The sequence below is a fragment of the Pelodiscus sinensis genome, chromosome 18 (genome assembly GCF_049634645.1).
Source record: "Pelodiscus sinensis isolate JC-2024 chromosome 18, ASM4963464v1, whole genome shotgun sequence".
Lineage (NCBI taxonomy): Eukaryota > Metazoa > Chordata > Testudines > Trionychidae > Pelodiscus > Pelodiscus sinensis.
In genome coordinates, this window is record NC_134728.1 from 4,414,916 (window position 1) to 4,436,792 (window position 21,877).

At 41.1% G+C, this 21,877-nt stretch overlaps 1 protein-coding gene across 1 annotated transcript in view; it reads left to right on the forward strand.

Moving 5' to 3' along the window:
- PRPF6 (pre-mRNA processing factor 6) overlaps nucleotides 1–21,877 on the forward strand; it is a 50,599-nt gene that overhangs the window by 7,884 nt on the left and 20,838 nt on the right. Inside the window, exons 4-11 of the mRNA XM_075901012.1 lie at nucleotides 2,736–2,814; nucleotides 3,678–3,854; nucleotides 5,514–5,669; nucleotides 9,793–9,887; nucleotides 12,310–12,466; nucleotides 12,712–12,874; nucleotides 17,492–17,610; nucleotides 18,294–18,512. Coding sequence (XP_075757127.1) covers nucleotides 2,736–2,814; nucleotides 3,678–3,854; nucleotides 5,514–5,669; nucleotides 9,793–9,887; nucleotides 12,310–12,466; nucleotides 12,712–12,874; nucleotides 17,492–17,610; nucleotides 18,294–18,512 — 1,165 coding nt within the window. The remainder of the gene's footprint in view (nucleotides 1–2,735; nucleotides 2,815–3,677; nucleotides 3,855–5,513; nucleotides 5,670–9,792; nucleotides 9,888–12,309; nucleotides 12,467–12,711; nucleotides 12,875–17,491; nucleotides 17,611–18,293; nucleotides 18,513–21,877) is intronic.

Consider the following 21,877-nt stretch of genomic DNA (forward strand, 5'->3'; position numbering starts at 1 on the left):
CCACTTGTTATCCCTTTCCAGCAGGATTTAGCACCGTTAACAACAACTCTCCGACTACGGTTATCCAGCCAATTATGCACCCACCTTATCGTGGCCCTTTCTAAGTTATATTTGCCTAGTTTATCAATAAGAATATCATGCGAGACCGTATCAAATGCCTTACTAAAGTCTAGGTATATGACATCCACCGCTTCTCCCTTATCCACAAGGCTCGTTATCCTATCAAAGAAAGCTATCAGATTAGTTTGGCATGACTTGTTCTTCACAAACCCATGCTGGCTATTCCCTATCACTTTATTACCTTCCAAGTGTTTGCATATGATTTCCTTAATTACCTGCTCCATTATCTTCCCTGGGACAGACGTTAAACTGACCGGTCTGTAGTTTCCTGGGTTGTTCTTATTCCCCCTTTTATAGATGGGCACAATATTTGCCCTTTTCCAGTCTTCTGGAATCTCCCCTGTCTGCCATGATTTTTCAAAGATCATAGCTAAAGGCTCAGATACCAGGTCCTGATGAAATGCATCCCAGGATACTCAAGGAGCTGATAGAGGAGGTGACTTGCTGACATCTAACTTTCCTAAGTGATTTTTAACTTGTTCTTTGTGTATCCTATCTTCTAAACTTACCCTCTCTCTGCTTGTATTCACTACGTTAGGCACACCTCCAGACTTCTCGGTGAAGACCGAAACAAAGAAGTCATTGAGCATCTCCTCCATTTCCAAGCTTCCTGTTACTGCTTCTCCCTCCTCACTAACCAGTGGGCCTACCCTGTCCTTGGTCTTCCTCTTGCTTCTAATGTATTTATAAAAGGTCTTCTTGTTTCCCTTTATGCCTGTAGCTAGTTTGATCTCATTTTGTGCCTTTGCCTTTCTAATCTTGCCCCTGCATTCCTGTGTTGCTTGCCTATATTCATCCTTTGTTATTTGTCCTAGTTTCCATTTTTTATTTTGAGATCATGCAAGATCTCCTTGTTAAGCTAAGCTGGTCTTTTGCCATATTTTCTATCTTTCCTACACAGCGGAATGGTTTGCTTTTGGGCCCTTAACAATGTCCCTTTGAAATACTTCCAACTCTCCTCAGTTGTTTTTCCCTTCAGTCTTGCTTCCCATGGGACCTTACCTACAAGTTCTCTGAGCTTATCAAAATCTGCCTTCCTGAAATCCATTACCTCAATTGTGCTGGTCTCCCTTCTACCTTTCCTTAAGATCATGAACTCTATTATTTCATGATCACTGTCCCCTATACTGTCTTCCACTTTCAAGTTCTCAACTAGTTCCTCCCTATTTGTTAAAACCAAATCCAGAACAGCTTCTCCTCTGGTAGCTTTTTCAACCTTCTGAAACAGAAAGTTGTCTCCAATGCAGTCCAGAAACTTATTGGATGGCCTGTGCCCCGCTGTGTTAGTTTCCCAACATATAACGCGTTCTGATTCAGCTATAGGTGTATTGATAAAGTTCATCAGATTGTTTCGAACAGCAAAGCCAACTCCGTAAAGACGGCGTTTCTCTGAACTCAAATCCTTCCAGAAGAAGGTGTAGTTGGTTTCTTTTACTAATCCAACATCTGCCAGTCTGGTCTCCTGGAGAGCATCAATGTCAACATTCAGTTTATGTAACTTGGTCTATAACTGCTGTTTTACGTATTGAATCCGTGTTTGTAAGATCATGATCAGGTTCAAGTCAAGGACACATTGTCCGCACATTCCAGCTACCAAGCCGGAGGCAAGTTGGCCTTTTGTATCAACTGTAGTAGCTGTGTGTGGCTAAGTGTTTCTCCTGTGTGCTGCATTGCCTAGGCTAGTGTTTGAGGAAAGTGCGTTGCCCAAGCGGCACTATCCCCCTTTCGGTTGCTCCAGTTAGAGCCAAAGGAAAGACAAAAGCCAGTACTTTAGGAACTGAGGTGACTGCAGGAGATGCTGGAAAAACAGATTGGATGAAACCTCACTGTTAACCGCCTTAGGGTCTCCACTCTGGATTATCTGTCTGGGTTTACTCCCATAGCCTTCGCATCTCCCGAACCTACCCACAAGGCAGTGGGGAATTTTCTGTCAGGATTCTCTTCCCTGGGTTGACGTAAGAAGTCACTATCCCTTGGATGCCGGTGACCAATCATGGTTGATTCGCCAATCAGATTATCCAAAGTAAACCAGGGACCCAAGTATCCCAGACTCTCAACCAACAGAGTGAGGGGGTAGGGTAGCAGTCGCCATGTCATAATATTGTCATTGTGCACTTGTGGCTTTTAGTCAGTGCATCGGATACCACCCAATGTCCCATCACACCCTGGTAATGTTGCCGCTGCTGGTCCGTGGCTGCATATTCGCATGACAAAGCGCACTTATTTTGCAGCAAACCTCTGAAAAGAGGCCCCCTCCTATCCGCCACTTGGAGACGTGCCGGGTAGCATGCAGCTCTGCCAACCGGTATTAATAAATGTTGCTAAAACCAGAGTATTTTATCAGATCTTAAGGGAGCTGGGATTAAGACTATACCTGGATGCAAAGTTCGATTTTTTTCTATAGTATTATTGCTTGAGACCCCTGAAATGTGCCTTCTTTGACTAGGTATTTAATATTCATCTGTAAATAGAGATATAACTTCAATTTGATGTAGACTTATGCCTTAAGAGCTCTGACTAAACAGATTTCCTCAGTTCCTCTATAATAATGGTACTTGGTTTACATCCTGCTTGATGCTTTTGTGAGCATGGCTTCAGTATTTTTTATTTTGTAGAGAACAACGGGAGAAAGAGGAGATTGAAAAGTACCGAATGGAACGTCCCAAAATTCAGCAGCAATTTTCAGATTTAAAAGTAAGGAGATAACTGTCTTATATTTTGATATGAAGAAAATAGTCCATTTTAAAGGTGAACAGATTGATGTGACTTTCAGGATTTGTTTGCACAGTTCCTATTCTATAGAATTATCTATCTGGGAATGTGTCAATTTAAACCAAATTCCTGGCGGAATATGCCAGAATACTAAATAAATCTGTATTATCAGTAGTTTGTGTGTGCGCTCTTGTAGAATTAAATACTTATCAGCCTTTTAGTTGCAAGTGTATGTGGTGATTGCCATTCCTTCCTCTCCCCCAGGTGGACATATTAGGGTATTAAACTATACACAAAACTTGGTATCTGATCTTTTTGGGTTCCCAAGTGTTAACAAGCCTGGCACTCTGAGTTGATTGATCTGGTCACCCAGTTGAGAAGCTATGTTGCAATTCTGCTTTCAAAAAAAAGTACCGTGATTGGCATGTACTGATGTGGAAGGAGAAAGATGGTAGTCCTGACTTTCAGCTTTTCTATAATCTGTCCCAAGTATCTCAATGGGGGTATAGTGTTTAATTTCCGTGTGGGTCCTGTCTCTCTTTTTAACACGCAAAATGGACAGTAGTTAAATGAAAACACACATTTACAATACCTTATTAACATTTAAAAATAATTGCCTTGTTAATTGGTATAAGTATAAAAATATCACATCAAGATCCCAGTCTGTACAGAAAGGGCTCCTCTTAAAAGTATACAAGTTCTTTAGCGTTGACCTTTTATTTCAAAATGTGACCCATCTGACCCTGACTTCTCTGAAACCCACAGATTGATAGACCACTAAACAATAGAAAAATTGTAAATTTTAAAAACACAATCTTCAGTAATGACACCTTTTGTTTATGCAGAGGAAGCTAGCGGAAGTCACAGAGGAAGAGTGGCTGAGTATTCCAGAAGTTGGTGATGCCAGGAACAAACGTCAGAGGAATCCACGTTATGAAAAACTGACTCCTGTTCCTGATAGTTTCTTTGCTAAACACTTGCAGACTGGGGAGAATCATACATCTGTGGATCCCCGACAAACGGTAAGCATGAAAACAACATAGAGAAGTTACCACTTCACGCATGGTAAATTGGAGAAAATGATCAACAATAGCTAGAGTCAAGTACTTGCTGTGAAATACACCTTATTCTTAGCCTAGAACACATCCTGTAATTCCATTTAAAATAAAGTCAAATTAAAATAAAGTCAAAGGCACTAGGCATATAACCCTTTCTTAAATGAATAGCAAATGGAAAGACCTCTAGAACAAGAGCCTTTAGAAGAGGTTGCTGTGTGTTAGTCCCTGGCTTATTGGGAACTTTTGTTTCATTCAGCGAACTCTGGAGCTGAGAGCAGAATTTGAGCAAAAATAATCGGATAGCCTTTTGTTTTAGCAATGGAAGATTCTAAAATTCCTTTTGTTTTAGCTCAGTTTGGGCAAGGGATGGCCATAATTCATTTTGGTCAATGAACCAACATTGAATTTCTTATTGGCTGATGCTTTTCTAAATTTGTAATGTGAAGTGGAATCTAACTTCCCCTAGTGGCTGATGTTTCTTCTAGAATTAAGACATTTCACTTTGGGTATGTCTAGGCTGTTATTTTCGAAATAAGACACACTATTTTGGCATCCCTATAAACCACATTCCACCAGGAATAAGGGATGTATTGAAATAGTGCTTTATTTCAAAATTTAGTGCCGTGTAAATGTGCCAAATTTCGAAATAGTCTGTTTAAAAATAAAATCAAAATAAGATATGCAATTTGCGTAGCGCAAATTGCATATCTTATTTCGATTTTAGAGTGCAATCTAGACGTACCCTTTCAGTTCACAGTAAGGATGTAAAAAGGCTCTTAAATGTAATCATGTAACCGCTAAAAATCGTAGCAGTTATACGCGTTGTGGGTTCTGCAGTATAAAGCTTAAATAGGCTGCTGGCCCCGCTCCCAGGGTGGAAGCTTCGCTGTGGACTCTGCAGCCAGCTCCCTGGGAGCAGGGCTGGCAACCTCTGTTAGCCCTGCTCCCAGGGAGTCAGCATATAACTTGCGGCAGGGAGGCTGGGGGGGATCCGCCATGGACAGCGGCTGCTCAGATTGTGCAACCAGAGCAGCCCCTACCTGTGGTGGACCCCACGGGGCTGGAGCAGCCCTCTGCCTGGGGCAGGTGGGGGTCTGGTCCAGTCCCTACTGGTTAACCACAACCAGAAAGCCTCATCTATTAAGGGTGAGGCTTACCAGTTAACCATTTACATTCCTAGTTGACAATGAGGTCATTGGTTGACATTTTTGGATCATAATTGTTTAAATGGATGCAGAGCACTGTGATTGGCTGATAGGAGAGAAGCTTATTGGACTTAAATTGACACCACATGCTTACATAATTTATATGTAATATTTTTCAGTTAATATTGACATAATCGTTTGACACTTCTTAATGAAACAAAGTGAACATACTATTTATTGAATAGTACCATTTGAATAATTTCCTATAGACCATCTACACCCAATAGAAGAACCGCTATTCATACTCAGGAAGCAGTTGTTCAACTTGTACTTGCAGTGTTGTTGTCATATTTTCAAAGCCCTAGATGGGAGTTAAATATCTAGCCCCTATTGACACTCCTAGGAGCTGAGCTCCTAACTCTCTTCAGTTCTATTAAAAATCACAGTATAAAACTTCGTGTGTGTCATTTTTTGGCAGCAATTTGGTGGTCTGAACACTCCATATCCAGGAGGTTTGAACACTCCTTATCCAGGAGGAATGACACCTGGGCTAATGACACCTGGGACAGGTGAACTAGATATGAGGAAGATTGGGCAAGCCAGGAATACCTTGATGGATATGAGACTGAGCCAGGTAAGGACACAGGAGCATAATAACCCTGAAAGGTGTACCTATGTATACCTGTTCTGTAAAACTATTGTTATGTTCTCTTTGGGATCTTAAATGATGAAAAACAAATGAAAAGCAGGGCAATAATAATTAAAAGAATGTGCTGGAACCTTCAACTCTAGATCTGTTCTAGAGGAATTCTCTTGGAGATGGGTCAGTGTATGCTGGACCATCACAGAGAAGATGAGCTTGCCAGTCATGGCAGAAATGGACGTCAGGCCTACGGAGTCATTTTGTAGTTTGATGTGGTGGTTGTTGCTCTTATCTTGATTAGTGAGCCATTAAGTACACAACGCTTTTTCTGAAATGTTATTCTAGAGTTCTATATTTGTTTCAAAATAACAAGTAGTCCTTTTGCATCTAGAGACTAACAAATATATTAGATAATGATGAAAGTTCATGAGGTGCCACAGGACTGCTCGTTTTTAAAGTTATAGATCAACATGGCTTTCTCTCTTGAGACTTTTTATATTTGTTTCAGATATTTCAAGAGCAAATTTGCTCTGGGATTAGATGTGAAAAGATGACTTTTCTAAGCCATGGCACTACACTTTCCCCTTGGGATCTGAAAGTCAAGTTGTATGGCTTTTGACTCTGTTGTATATTTGCAAACAGTAAAGATTTATTAGGCTAAATTGCACCCTCTTCTGCTTGTCCAACCTGTTATCTGAGAGGGATTGCACAATATAACTAGAGGCAAAACTTGGACATATGTTTGGAACTTCACTAACAGTCCTGTTGATGCAAGTGACAGAACAGACTCTGTCTTCCTTTTCCAGATGTTAGATACATAGTGCTGTCACAGATGTAAAATGCACCATATCATTAACATCATCTATGATTAAATACATAGAGCACGTTGAATAACTTGGTGTTTTTACATGGTCATAGAATGTTGAATGAATAGTTACAATAAAAGCAAATGCCCACTAGTGACATACTCATGGGGATGTTTCTATAGACAATATTACAAAAACTTTTTTTCTCTTTAGTTGTCCCTTCTCCCTAGTAAAATGAAATATTGTTATTTTACTCATCAGCTACATTCCTGAGCTTATTCTTTCAGGCCTTTCCTTAAGCAAGCCAGCCTCATGTTATCTTTAATCGCACGCTGGTACCAGTGCCATATTTTGCAAAGTCAACAGTTCCTAGCTATTTGTCAACTTTTCAAAATATAAAACTAAACAGTGAATGTAATAACAGATTACAGTTCATGGCTAGGGTGACTATCAGTATTGGTGCCTGCAGCAATTTCTTGTGCCTCTGACAATTCTCTTGGCTGAAATCCATCCAGGAGGACAGGTGATGTTAGATGCCCTTAACGTCTCGAAACTGGAGGTTGTAGCCTGGGAAGGAGATATAGAGGAATTTAGATGGGTAAGACTCATCAGTCTGATAAGGGAGTCTAAGTTCGTCCTCTCTATCCCAGGTTACAAGTGGGTAGAACCATAAGATTCCCCCTTGTAAGGGTCCGCAGACAATTGACAGTTATACTTTAAATCAGGAAATGCAATGAAATCAGTTTTATTGCCATGGGAATAACAATTTCAAGAAACACACAGAATATGGCAGTAAGAACACACATTAATTGGATTTCTTCCCCAGATGGCAGTAACAAAATCAAACTAAAACTTACCTAAGTACACAGATACTAATTATCTAACAGCATTTCATACCCACAGGATCTTATTTTCCCCAAGGCTGGGCGTGGAAGGACCAGTCTCCCCTCACCTGAAAGGTCTTGGAGTAGGTGTAGTATGAAATTCCTGAAAGCAAGACTTAAAATATAAGAAACATGATAGAGATATGAAAATAGAATAGAGATAAGTATTTTGTTTCTGACTTTAAGAGAAAACAAGTAACACTCTGGAGCAGGCTCTGTCAGCGACGGATATAGCAGCCCCCGCTTCCCCAATTCCTGGGATGATATTGCTCTTATGTCACCAAAATGTCCTGGATGTTCAACCCCTTGCCTAAAGTTGGGCTTGGTACCCTAAGATTTCTGTGGGTGCCTATACCTGATTGGAAGAGATATGGGGGTAGCCCATACATATATATGAGAGAGAAGTAACATTTTCTTGGGCCCAATCCTAGAACAGCCAGAAAGAGCGGGAACCTGTGGTTAGGTTCAGGAAATATGGTGCATCAGCCTTTGCGGAAGTAAGAAAAATAAGTTGGTGGATTCGGCTTGCTGGTTCTGATCAGAATTAAATAATGGCCTGTCAAGCCAACTGTAAAAGCTCTTACCTAATACATATCTTGAAACATAACAAGAAATAAATCTTAACTTATCATTAACTATCGTATTTTTGCTGAAGCAATCATACAGAAAATTTAATTCTGTAGGCTCCTTGCATTACTAGCATGCTATCAAAATATATCAAGGAAAAAAAAAAGGATAGGCAAGGACAGATAAAGCTTGGCAGGCTACAAAGTCTTAATACAACCCGTGGGATGGATACAGTCCGCCAAGCCACTGGATATGGCCCGCGGATACAGCAGGGAGCCCTAGGCAGACTCCCCTTCTTGCCCCTCAGTCCTGCACACTGCCCAGAAAAGTGGCTGTGGGGTCATTTCTCTCTAAAAACCGTGAGCCCAGAGGTGAGTGGGGGAAGGCTTCAGGCACTGCTCCTGCCCCCAGCATAATCCCATTAGCCAGCTTCTGGCCAGAAACTGGCCATTGGGGAGCTGCCTGTTTGAATAACAGGAAGCACCACTTCCACTTCCCCTCTGGTTCAGTTATTCACACAAGCACATGGCTGTGCAGGCATGGGGCAGGGTGGCTAGCTAAGAAACTTTGTAAGTTCTGCAAGCATTTTACTCTGCAGGCAGTCAGGTTGGTTGGGCTGCTAGCTGGTAAGTATCCTGGCCAGAACCTGCCTCTGATACCCCAGCCCCTCTTTGCCAACCCTTTGCCCCTCACACGCACTCAACATACCCAAGTCCTCTGCCCTCCCTCCTGCACCCATACCCCCTCCCATATCTAGCACCTCAGTCCCCTGCCCCAGATCACAACCCCCTCCTCCCCTAGGTCACATTCCAGAACCCTGCTCCTCAGTCCCCCTGCTCTAGGTCACAACTCTCTCCTTCACCCAAACTCCCTCCCAGACCCCACTTTCCCTTCTGCACCCAACCTCCATCTTAGACCCCACACCATCTCCATTAATATCATGGAAGGGTGAGACTCTTCACCACTTTCCAAAATCTTGGAGTGACCAGATGAAAAATTATTGCCCACCCCTGTCTTAATACCTAATGTGATCAGCTGACTGAAGAAATTAATGTGTGGGTGGGTTGTTGGGTTTTGTTTTTTTTTTTGGTAAATGTACATCATTAAACTTTTGGTGATCAAGGGTTAAAATATTAAATGTAAATATTGTTTTGTATCTGGCATTTCGTATAAAGTGCACACGATTTCAAGATTATAGGTCAGTGGTAACCTGGAAATTCAGTCTGTCATAGTTACACGTGTGTGACTGTTTCTTCTTGCTTTCTCTCATGTAGAGCAGTTTGCTTGCATCACTTTCGTTTCAGTACCTATTTTCTGATTGTAATAGAATCAAGATAAAAAGCATCCTCAATGGACAGACTCCATCCTGCATCACAGATTTTTTTCCCCCCTCTATTCAGTCCTTTCCTCTCTGTTTCTTTACATAGTTACTAGTATTGATACAAAAGCTGTCTCCTCTGCAGCTGCCATTTAGAATACCCTTTCTGGATCTTTACCTCAGTTAATTTCCCTTTAATTTCTAATCTTATGCAAACATTTTTCTCTTTTTATTAAACCTTTTAATCCCCCTTTCTGTTTGCTTTAACTCTGATATGTCTTAATTGTGTAAATTGTTTTGCAATATATTACGTAGGAATAATTCTCTGCAAAATAAAGCTGTCAATTGTTATAGAACAACAAAAAAACCACGAGTATAAGCAAAGTTTTCCAGTTTACTCCATGGTTTTTATGCCAGATGATCATGTAAACTGAGAGAGAACAGTTTTTGTGTGTTTTCACTATTAATGTATTTTTCATTGGGCCAAAATAGTCATTCTCTGGCCAACAATTTCATCAGCTTTTGATTTACGTTCCCAGGTGTCCGATTCTGTGAGTGGCCAAACTGTGGTGGACCCAAAGGGATATCTGACGGACTTGAATTCTATGATACCTACACATGGAGGAGATATCAAGTAAGTCTAGTTTGGGGTGAATTGGTTTGGCAGGTAGAAGTGGTTGACCCTTCTGCATATAAATGGATGTTTATTTCTAATGTATTTGGCCAAAATGACTTCTAGTTGACCGTTGTCAACTCCTGTTTACTCCTCATTAATATGTTGTGTTTGTAAAAGTTGCTCCATTGATAGCGTTGGGGACTTATGTACCACAGACTAGGTATTGCAATTTCTCCTCACCAACATACCGAGATTCTGGTCAGGGTGAGCTGCCTCTATGCTCAAAGGAGTACAGTCTAAACACACAGCTGGTTCTTGTGTAGACCACCAATAAGCAGGCCAGATGCTCTGGTAGCTTTGTGGTGCAGTTACCTATTTCCTAGGAAATAATCCAGTACATTTTGCCCACACTGCTGATCAGTGACCACTGTTAGTCAGTGCCGACCTCGATTTGACTGGTGGTTGTGTGAAAATATCTGTAGCCCAATCCTTTATGACATCTGTATTTAGTCATATACAAAGAATACTTGCAATTAAGGAAGTGTAAGTCCATTTTCTCAGCACCAGCACCAAAAATCCAGGAAGTTGTCAGGTGAAACCCAACATTTACATGTGCAAGAATCTCTGCTCCTTTGCCTTTTAATATCCTAAGCCTTAATACAGGTTGTATCTCTGAAAACTGGTACTCTCTGGTCTGGCAACAGATGCTCCTGAACCAGAGAGCCCCAGAGCTGCATGGTAAGAGGCCAACAGCCTGACTGGGGCCAGGGCCAGCAGAGTCCCACAGCAGTGCTGGGGCCAGGGACTGGAGAAACCCGGCAGCCCACTGCAACGTGGAGCTAGAGGCCAGGGAACTCCAGGCACCCGTGGCCGTAGAAGCCTCGGTGCCCGTGGCAGTGTAGCGTTCAGGGCTGGAGAAGCCCAGCTGCCCGTGGCAGCCTGTAGTGGCGCAGAGCCAAAGAACCCCGATAGCCAGCGGCAGTGCGGGGTTGGTGGCTGGAGAGTGTAGCGGCCCACAGCAGTGCAGGGCTGGGGAAATCTGGCTGCACGCAGCAACGCAGGCCAGGGCCGGAGAACCTCGGCCGCCAAAGGCAGCAGAACAGGCAGGAGGGTAGAGGAGGCCAGAGGCAGGGGGCCTGCTGGCTTGGGGCCCATAGCAGGGGACACCTCCCCAGATCTGGCAAATTGTTGTTTGGGACGAGTCTAGTCCCAACTGTGGTGGACCAGGGAGATCCAACCTGTGTAGCCAAAAATGCTTACACACCTGTCAAGTCCACAACAAGCTTTTGCTTCCAGCATGCAACAAAATTTAGTGCACATGTGCAATTCCTCAAAACCTTACTTAAAAGCTATGGCTGTCAATTAATCCTGATTAACTCAAAACATTCATCATATTGGGAAATATTAATCATGATTAATCCGTTTTACTCCCACTGCTGAGCAATAGAATACCAACTGAAACGTATTAAATATTTTGGGTGTTTTTCTACATTTTCAAATACATTGATTTCAGTTACCACAAAGTGTACAATGCTCATTTTATATTTTTTTAATCACAGATATTTGCACTCTGAAAATGAAACAAACTATTTTTCAGCTCACACCATACAAGTGTTGTAGTGCAATCTCTTTATCATGAAAGTGTAATTTACTAATGCAGATTTGTTTTTTTTAACAAACCTCATCAGCATGGAAATGTCCTCTGGAATGGTGGCTGAAGCATGGAGGGGCAGACCAATTTGTGATGTAAATACCTTTCAATGCCAGCTACAAAAATGCTACGTGAATGCCTGTTCTCACTGTCAGTTGACACTGTAAATAAATGGGCAGCATTATTTCTCGTAAATGTAAACAAACTTGTTTATCAGAGTGATCGGCTAAACAAGAAGTAGGACTGAGTGGATTTGTAGGCACTAAAGTCTATGTTGTTTTATATTGGAATGCAGCTATTTTTGCACATAATTCTACACTTTTAAGTTCAACTTTCATGATAGAGATTGCATTACAATACTTGTATACGGTGAACTGAAAAATATTTTTGCAGTGCAAATATTTATGATCAACAATAATTATAAACTGAGCACTGTACACTTTGTATTCTGTGTTGTAATTGAAATCAATATATTTGAAAAAGTTGAAAATGTGGAAAATATTTAAATAAATAGTGTTCTGTTTAACAGTGCAATTAATCATGTGATTAATAGCAATTAATTTTTAATAGCTTGATAGCCCTATTAGATATGCAATCTTCACTTTGACCTCAGTTACATTGAAATATATTCTCCACAGAGATTTGTGTTATCTCTGTGTAAAAATGTGAGGTCCAAGTTAATGTGCATCTGAGTTTGATTGCGAGGAACTGAGTGTGGGGAGCTTACTAGTGAATGAGAGTTGTTCCTTAGCTTATTAAAAGCTTTGGCTTTTTTTTCTTCTTTACCAGTGACATCAAGAAAGCTCGTTTACTTTTGAAATCTGTACGGGAGACCAATCCTCATCATCCACCAGCTTGGATAGCTTCAGCCCGACTGGAAGAGGTCACAGGCAAACTGCAAGTAGCTCGAAACCTCATCATGAAGGGAACAGAAATGTGCCCCAAGGTGAGAGTTGTTTTGCACCTCTGCTGCTTATTGCAAAAAATATGAAGAATGTGTGATGAGTTCTTGTATTAAAAGCACATTTTCCTCCATTAAGCTTCTCAATATCGGTTAATATCTCTCTTGTAACTTATCAGAGGGGCTGAAAGAGTGTTTACCCAAAAGTTCTAGTTTAAACTTGTTATGGGACTTTTGCCAGTGTTTGCTCTGATGGAGAGGGTATACATTTTCTATTTGCTCACCAACAGAGTGAAGATGTTTGGTTAGAAGCTGCCCGTCTGCAGCCTGGGGATACGGCAAAGGCTGTGGTGGCCCAGGCAGTCCGCCACCTCCCACAGTCTGTCCGGATTTATATCAGAGCAGCAGAACTGGAGACTGATATACGAGCAAAGAAACGTGTCCTTAGGAAAGGTGAGACTTTCTACGGCAAGGGTGGGGAAACTTTTTGGGGTTGGGGGCCACTGATCCACAGAAAAAATCAGGCAGGGGCCGCACATAAGGAAGAAGCAAAGCAAAAAACAAAAAGCCGAACACTCACAGATGTGGCCCCTGACTGAGAAAGAGAAAGACACTCCTCACGTTCCCCTCACACACCAGAGCTTAGGGGGTCCCGGGCTAGTAGATTGTGTGCTCCAACCCCTTGGGGGGATGTCAAGGAGGCTAGAATGCCAGTGTAAGCTCCCCAGTGTTGGGGGGGGGGAAGCCCTGTGTCTTGGGGGGCAGATCCAGGCAAGTGAGGGGCCACATAGGGCCCGTGGGCCTTAGGTTCCCCACTTCTGTTCTACAGGAATACAAGAACTAATCCTTCAATTTCCTGTAAGTGTTCTTCTAAAAAATAATAAAACACAAACGCTTTAGGGCATGGCCTGGGGATTTAAATGTGATTCTTGGCATCACCAAGAACATATTCTTTCATGCAATGTGTTGTTAAACTGTGGAACTCATTGCTACAGGAAATTCAGGCTACAAACTTAACAGGATTCAAAATGGGATTGAGTATACAGTTATAGTTTTGACAACAAAAATTGTGGGAGTGGTATTAAATCTTGAGATTCAGGGCTTAAGTCAGTCTCTAACTATTACAGACTTACAGGGGGTGAGATCTTGAACTTTTCTCTGAAGCATCTGGTCAGAGGATCCAGAGATTGGATTGGACAGACCTAGAGTCTCTCCAGTATAGAAATTCCTATGTTTCTGTGACACACTTTTTTTCCTACATTTATTCAAATGCTTGCATTTTTTATGCTGTTGCCATCGCAGCTCTTTCTTTGTCTCGTCCATCTGAAATGTATTGCCTTCCTCAAACTCATATAATACCTGTTCATTAACTAGCACACAGTATCAGCATGGTTGGCACTTCTCTCTCATGACTGATCCATCCTGATGTGCTGAAATTAGAGGTCTTGTCCATGGCACCATAGCATCAATTTTTTGACTGCTTGAAGTCGATGCTCCAGTCCCATTTCAGTTGCTACCTCCTTGTCAAGCTGCAGAATTCTAGCATTTAAAGTCTTTACTGCAGTTTCTAGGTGTCCAAGGAGAAAAAGCTTTTAAAGTCTTTGCTAGATCTTTTATATGCAGCAATCCACAGTGTTACATGACTGCATAGCATCTAGAACGATTACATCAGCAATTAGGACCAAGAGGCGTAAATTGCCTATTCCAACATTTTAATACAAGATTTGCATTTCAGGGTTGCAGTTGTGGTTCTGGAACTTGCAAGAATTCAGATATTAATTATTTTGTGTGAGGCTTTTTAGTTATGGATTAAATTCTGCAAAAGAATTCACAGCTGCTGCTAAACTTTGTGTGTGTCTATAAGAGTTGCAATTAGTATCAAATAGAAAAACAGATGTTAGTCATGGGAAAATGATCGATTTCTGGATCTGACTTGAGCTGGATTACATCAATGATTTAGAACATGTTAAGTATGCAAGTTATTTTTCTCCTGTGTTTAAATTATTAGCGATATTGTATGTTCTGTAAAAAGCATTTTATTTTCACTTCTGAGTATTATCTGAGGGGAAAATTTGGTTATAGCTATCTATATTGGTAGAAAAGAGTATGAGTTTACCATGGTGCTTCTAATTTCCACATGTTGCTATCCACTTCATGGTGTTCGTTAGGCTAATGCTTCCTATGGAGCATCACAAAACTGATGGCTGGAGGTGTTTGGATCAGGTATCATGTGAAAACTGGCAATTTTAACTAGTGTTTACCAGAAAATAATCAGGGCTAAGTGCCAAGTAGCAGCACTTAAATATGATCCCATAATATGTTTCTCTTTTATTTCTGTGGGTTGTGTGATCCTGTCACCCAGCAAGCACTTAGAGCTTTTAATGCTTTTATCCTCCCCAGTGAGGCAGCAAGCCGAGTGCCTGAATTCATTTTGAGGTGTAGAAATTAATGCTCTATGAAGACATGCTCTTTCCTGCCGAGTAGCACTTAAAGCTGTCAAAGGCTGACATTACTCATTTAAAATGCTTTAAAAAAATCTCCCACCACTGTAAACTTGAAAGAGAATAATTAACATCCAGCTAGTCAGGAATTAAGGATGTAAAATCCCATTTAATTGGTTAACTGGTTAAACATACTGTTTTAATTGGTTAAGGGAGGAGGGGGTAAGGGGACCACTCCAGTTCAGCTGAGCTGTAGGGAGCAGTCCCCTACCCCTCTCCCCTGCAGGCAGTGGCTACTCCTGACACCGGAGCAACCTCTTCCTACGGGGGCAGCCTTTACCTGTTAAACATTTACATCCCAATCAGGATACTTTTCTATATGTATTTCCTTCTGGTTTTGAATCTGAAAGAAGCTCAGAATGACAATCTTTGTCTTCCCTCAGTCTCGGTTGGAAAAATTAAAGGAACATGATTAATTTGAGACCTCAACTTCAAAAACTAAGTTTAAAAGTAATTTCACATGATATTCTTGCCTTGGAATTATCTTTCCATTTTTTTGGTGATTTTACACCACCTGTTTTTAAAAACGTTTCTCTTTCCTGTTGCTCTGACAGATTGCCATATAAGCATGGGAAAAACTAACCTGACAAAACAGTGGAACTGAATGTGCACAAAGTGCAGCTGATAAACATCTGAAAAGTAGACAAATATTCTGTTTGTAATTTTTTGGTGTTGCTTATAGTAATTAGACTTAAAAGAAAGTTTGTTTGTTTTTCTCAAGTTCCCAGTAACACTTTAAATTGCAAAGGTAGGCTGAGAGAAGTTTTTTGTTTGAAGTTTAATGTTTCACACAGCAGATCCAGGAAATTCTGGAATAAGTTTCTATCAAGGATAAAAAATGTTTTGACGAGTTTAAAACAAGATGAAAAGTTCTTGGTTAAATGGAATCATTATGTTACTGAAAAGGCACTTGGAATTCAGTGCCTTGTATCTGTTCAGTGTTGGTCTGAAACATTTTTTTCAAAGCTCTTCCAAAACCACCATGTTGGTTGATAGCTTTGGGGAAAGCTAAACTGTGTCAATTAAACAGTCAGCAAATGCTTAAAAGAGAGTGTAATTGTTGAGGGAGATTTTTGACAATTACAGTGGTATCCAATGCATGATGTACTAGTGAACCAATTTGCTCTTGAATAAAATCTAAACTGGTGTCTGAGGCACTTGACTCTTGCATAGGAATTTTCAATATCAGGGTGTACTGCATATACTTGCACACCAAGATGTCTGTGTGGCAGGGACAGAGGATTTAGGGTGCTCTGGGTTACATGCTGGAGCGGACCAGATTTGTTTGGATGGATGAGAGCAATATATGTCTCGTGTATTAATCCAACTTCAGCAGAGCCGAAGATTGTAAACACATAGAACACCCTGTCATATTTGCCTTTGTCAGGACAAATCCCTATATGCTTGTTTTTATACTTGAGTGAAAAATGTAATAACAAAATGAAGCAAAATACAGGACTATGTAGCACTTTAAAGACTAACAAGATGGTTTATTAGATGATGAGCTTTCATGGGCCAAACCCACTTCCTCAGATCAGATTGATCATCTAATAAACCATCTTGTTAGTCTTTAAAGTGCTACATAGTCCTGTATTTTGCTTCAGCTACACCAGACTAACACGGCTACATTTCTATTACTGTAATAACAAAATGACTGTCCTAAGGGGAGAAAACATTTGTCATAATGTTCTAAAACTGATCTGAACCCTACTTAGACCTGTAATATCTAACAGATATAAAATCTCAAACTGGGCACAGTTAAGATGAAGTGGAAAAGCCTTTAACTTGTTCAAAAGTTGTCTGAAAATCATTTTTGTTTAGCTTGAATTGGGGGAAACAGTGCTTTATAGCTTCCTTGCTTTCCTGATTTTTTTGTGTTCTGACAACCATTAAAGCAGTTTCTGAAAGAATTAATACAGATGTTACCAGTTAAAACTTTTGCAGCTGTGGAATTTCAGGCTAGATTTTCTACCAGTTCATCTTGTACTGGCTGAAGAGAAACAAGAAGACCTTCTAGTACTTCTAGGGATGTAAACAACTAGTCGACTATCTGATAAGCAAATGCTTATCGGATAGTCGACACACTAGTCAACTAGTCGCTCCCCCCTCTCCCTTGCTACCTCTATCGCAAAGAGGCAGCAAAGGGGGAGAAGAGGAGGGGGTGCTTCAAAGCAGCAGCACCACGTGGAACCAGGGATCTGCTGCCTTGAAATGCCATGTGCAGCTCGGGGTCCCCAGCTGACCCCGGGCTCCATGCGGTGTTGCCACTTTGAAATCTCACAGGGAGCACGAGGCCCCGTGCTTCTCTCTTTGCTTTCACCTTTGAATTGTAGCAACAGCTGTTGCTGTACTTCAAAGATGGAGGCGCCCTTATCAACTAATCGAATAGTCGATGCAAATTGAATTGGCTATTCAGTTAGCCAGTTAATTGAAATTTTACATCCCTAGGTACTTCATTATGAAAGAATGGGGATAGCTATGTTTGCAGTAGTGATTATTGCCAGTATAACATTTTTTTCTTTTAAAAGCCTTCTATACCAAGTTTAATAGTACTGTTTTACCTTTCTAGCCCTTGAGCATGTTCCAAATTCAGTACGCTTGTGGAAGGCAGCAGTGGAGTTAGAAGAACCCGAAGATGCTAGGATAATGCTGAGCCGAGCAGTGGAATGCTGCCCAACCAGCGTGGAAGTAAGTCAACAGATCTCTCTCTGCTTTGGGTTAAGGATGTTCCTATAGAAAGTGGCTGATGTTTATTGTCAGCTTTACTTTTCAGTACTTGTAAAGTGCAGTGTGGGGGTTTGCCAAGTATTTTAACTGACAGCAAGACAGGTCTGGTAGTATTTTTCTGGGTTAACTTGCACTCCTCAGATGGTGATTTTCAGCATGCGTTTACACCTCATTTTGTCTTGTACTTATTACTGTAATTGTGTATGTAAATTATTATTGTACCCGTAAATGGCCAGTTAGGTGTATTTGCTTTAACAGTTACCTAATTTGCACATGCATTTATTATTGTGTACCCGCACACACATTACTTTGATATCTTAGGCTGCTGTTTTATTAATTTAAAAACACTGAACCATATATTGAGCTATAAATCCGGCTGACAACAGAAAATTTTATTGCTGAAGTCCTACAGAGACAACATATTCACATTCTTGGAATAAGAGGTATTGAATTTTTGAAGGCCAGTGGTAAATTCTGATTATTTTACTACTTGTATATTGGCATCTTGCAGCCTGCCTATAGTGTGGAAAGGAGAGAAGTCTACCAGAGTATCTGCATGGTGCAAAACCTTGTGTCTCCCATGTTGACTGTTTGAAGTGTTGCTATGCCCTTGTTTTAATATATACCTTGTTGTTGCTGTCCAGCTGTGGCTTGCTCTGGCAAGGCTGGAGACATACGAGAATGCTCGTAAAGTCTTAAATAAAGCCCGTGAGAACATCCCAACAGACCGTCACATTTGGATAACTGCTGCCAAACTGGAGGAAGCCAATGGAAACACTCAGATGGTGGAGAAAATCATTGACAGAGCTATCACGTCTCTCAGAGCAAATGGAGTAGAAATCAACAGGGAGCAGTGGATCCAGGTACTTGTGTGTGTGCCCTTTTTAAACAAAAACCTTGTGTGCATGCTAGTATTGGACTACAGTCATACATCTCAGATTATTCATTATTCCTGTTCTGAAACCTCCTGCAGATAAATTATATGGAGCTTTTTCTGGTGTAGCTTATCCGTGTTCATGTATCTAAGTCTGATCAATAGCTATCTAGGTTGTAAGGAGCCACGCTGGTGCCATAATTAAGTGGTATGTCTGGGAATAACACAGTCTAGCTGGAAAATGTAGTATACTAGTGTCAGATGTTCACTTTTTAAAAATATTCTACTTCATGATAAATCAGGTGCTGTGTGAAGGTGTTGGGGGGGGCACATGCCTCCAGTTGTGCTTTCGAGTATTTTCTACACCCGGATGAATTGCTTTAAAAGTCATCCATTCATCAGGAGGAAACCTTTTCTGACAACACATTATAAGAAATGGTTGTAACTGTTGCCTGTGGACAGTAAAAAGTAGTGGAACCATGGCCCTAAAAGGCAGAAAATTATTTTAAAATAAAGTAGAAAATATATTATTGGCCTACTACACTTCTTTGCAGCACCATGTCTTCATACAACATGCTCTAGTTTTGAATGAAAACTAAAATTCAGGTAAAGCAGTGTCTGAGCCTACCTCTGTTAATTTCGATCTCATATATGCACTGAGACAAGGAGAGTGAGAGGGATCTTCTTTTGGATCAACTTCTGTTGGTTAGAGAGACAAGCTTTTGGGCTACACACAGCTTTTTCACCTCTGCATTGCACAATTGGCACACCACTCAGAAGAATTTCACTAAGGAAAATCATTGGTAATTTATAAAACTACCATTCCCATTATTTAAATGAGGGATGTTAAAATGTGTTTATTTCAGTAAATATAGAGCCACTGAAGTTTTCAGCAGTTATATGTTTACATGGGAAGAGGCATCTGCCCACCTCCACCCTGCTGTCTCTGATACCCTATGTAAACCTGTAGCGGCTGAAATTGTCAGCAGTTACGTGTTTACCTTAATACATTAATTTTAATTTTAATTTAAAAGCCAGCTGCTCGTGTGTACCAGTTCCCACCTGTCCTCCTGCACTGCTGCCTCTGTATCAGAGACAGTGAGGGGGAGGTGACTCCCTGGGAGCTGGTGCTCAGAGTGAGCCGGCTTAAAAGCTGGCTCCTTGTGAGCACCAACTCTTGCCTTCCCCCCTGCTGCTGTCTTAGTGCAGGGCAGGGGAGCCTGCATATTACTGTGTGAGTTAACTGATGAGCTCAGGCTCATTGGTTAACAATTTACATTTTTTCACTATCATATCTCTAATCGAAAACAGATACCATTTTATTTATAGAGGTAGGAACCAATCTAATTAAGGTTGAAAATAAACTTCCATTATAAACCTTGCTGTTTTTCTTTCTCAAACTAACATAATGCTGGAATTTTCAATGCTGGATGTTTTGTCAAAAGCAGAATTTGGCAAATCTGCACAAACTTTGTTTAATTTTTTTGAGTTGTGTATATTAAAACAACCCCCCCCCCCCCCCCATGTGTTCTGATAAATGTACAAAATGTTCCTTAACTTAGTGGTGACCAGCAGGGTTTTATTTAAATACTGAAATCTAAGGATCAAGCCAAACTGAAAGGAAGCTCAGTAATTTTGAGGTTCTGAATATTCATGCCACCACCCTCTATTTGTGCATTTGTTTTCATGCATATGATTTTTGTTAATTTCATGGCTCAGTCTATGTTGGAGCATTTCTTATCTTGTGCTCTCTCTCATCCCATCTCACTCCTCCTCCCCACTTCTCTACATAGTTTCAGCATTTTATTTTGGCAAAATCCACAGTTGGCTTAGTCCAAAGAGAGTTGATGAAATGGAGAGGGGGCTCTTCCAGACTGGGGAGGTCATGCTTTGTCAGTTCTTCTTGCGCAAAGGATGCTATAGAAGAGGGGTGGGCAATTAAATGGTGGCAGTTCACCAGGGTTAGTCCCTGGCGGGCCTCTTCTGTTATATTTACCTGCACCTCCGCAGATTAATATGATGGCAACTCTTGGCTGCAGATCACCGTTCCCGGCCAATGGGAGCTGTGGGAAGCGGTGCAGACCAAAACACTGCTTCCTGCAGCTTCCATTGGCTGGGAACAACGATCCACAGCCAACAGGAGCTGCAATCTCCCATACCTAGAATCATAGACCTGGAAGGGCTCTTGAGAGATCAAGTGCAGTCCCCTGCCCTCATGGCAGGACCAGGCACCGTCTAGATCATACTTGACAGGTGTCTGTCTAACCTGCTCTTAAATATCTCCAGTGATGGAGATTCCACAACCTCCCTAGGCAATTTGTTCCAGTGTTTAACCACCCTTACGGTGAGGAAGCTTTTCCTAATGTCCAACCTAAACCTCCTTTGCTGCAGTTTAAGCCCATTGCTTCTTGTCCTATCATCAGAGGCCAAGGAGAACAATTTTCCCTGCTCCTCCCTGTGACACTTTTTTAGATACCCGAAAACCACTATCGTGTCCCCTCTGTCGTCTTTTTTCCAAACTAAAGAGCCCAGTTCCTTCAGGCTTCCCTCTTAGCTCATTTTTGTTCCTCTTCTCTGGATCTTCTCCAATTTCTCCACATCTTTCTTGAAATGTGGTGCACGGAATAGGACACAATACTCCATTTGAGGCCTAATCAGTGCAGAGTAGAACGGAAGAATGACTTCTCGAGTCTGGCTCACAACACTCCTGTTAATGAGTCCCAGAATCATGGTTACTTTTTTTTTTGCAACAGTTACTCTGTTAACTCATATTTAGCTTGTGGTCCATTATGACCCCATGATCTCTTTTTGCAATACTCCTTCCTAAACAGTCACTTCCCATTCTGTGTGTGAGAAACGGATTGTTCCTTTGTAAGTGAAATACTTTGCATTTGTCTGTATCAAACTGCATCTTATTTACCTCAGACCATTTCTCCAGTTTGTCCAGATCATTTTGAATTATGACCCTATCCTCCAAAGCAGTTGCAACACCTCTCAGCTTGGTATCATCTACAGACTTAATGAGCATACTCTCTATGCCAATATCTAAATCGCTGATGAAAATATTGAACAGAACCAGTTCCAAAACAGACCCCTGTAGAACTCCTCTTGATATGCCCTTCCGGAATGACCGTGAATCATTATAACTACTCTCTGAGAACAGTTATCCAACCAATTATGCACCCACCTTATAATAGCCCCATGAGTTGTATTTCCCTAGTTTATTGGTAAGAAGGCCATGCAAGATTGCAACAAATGCTTTACTAAAGTCTATGTATACCATATCTACTGCTTCTCCCTTATCCACAAGACTTGTTATCCTATCAAAGAAAGGTATTAGATTGGTTTGACATG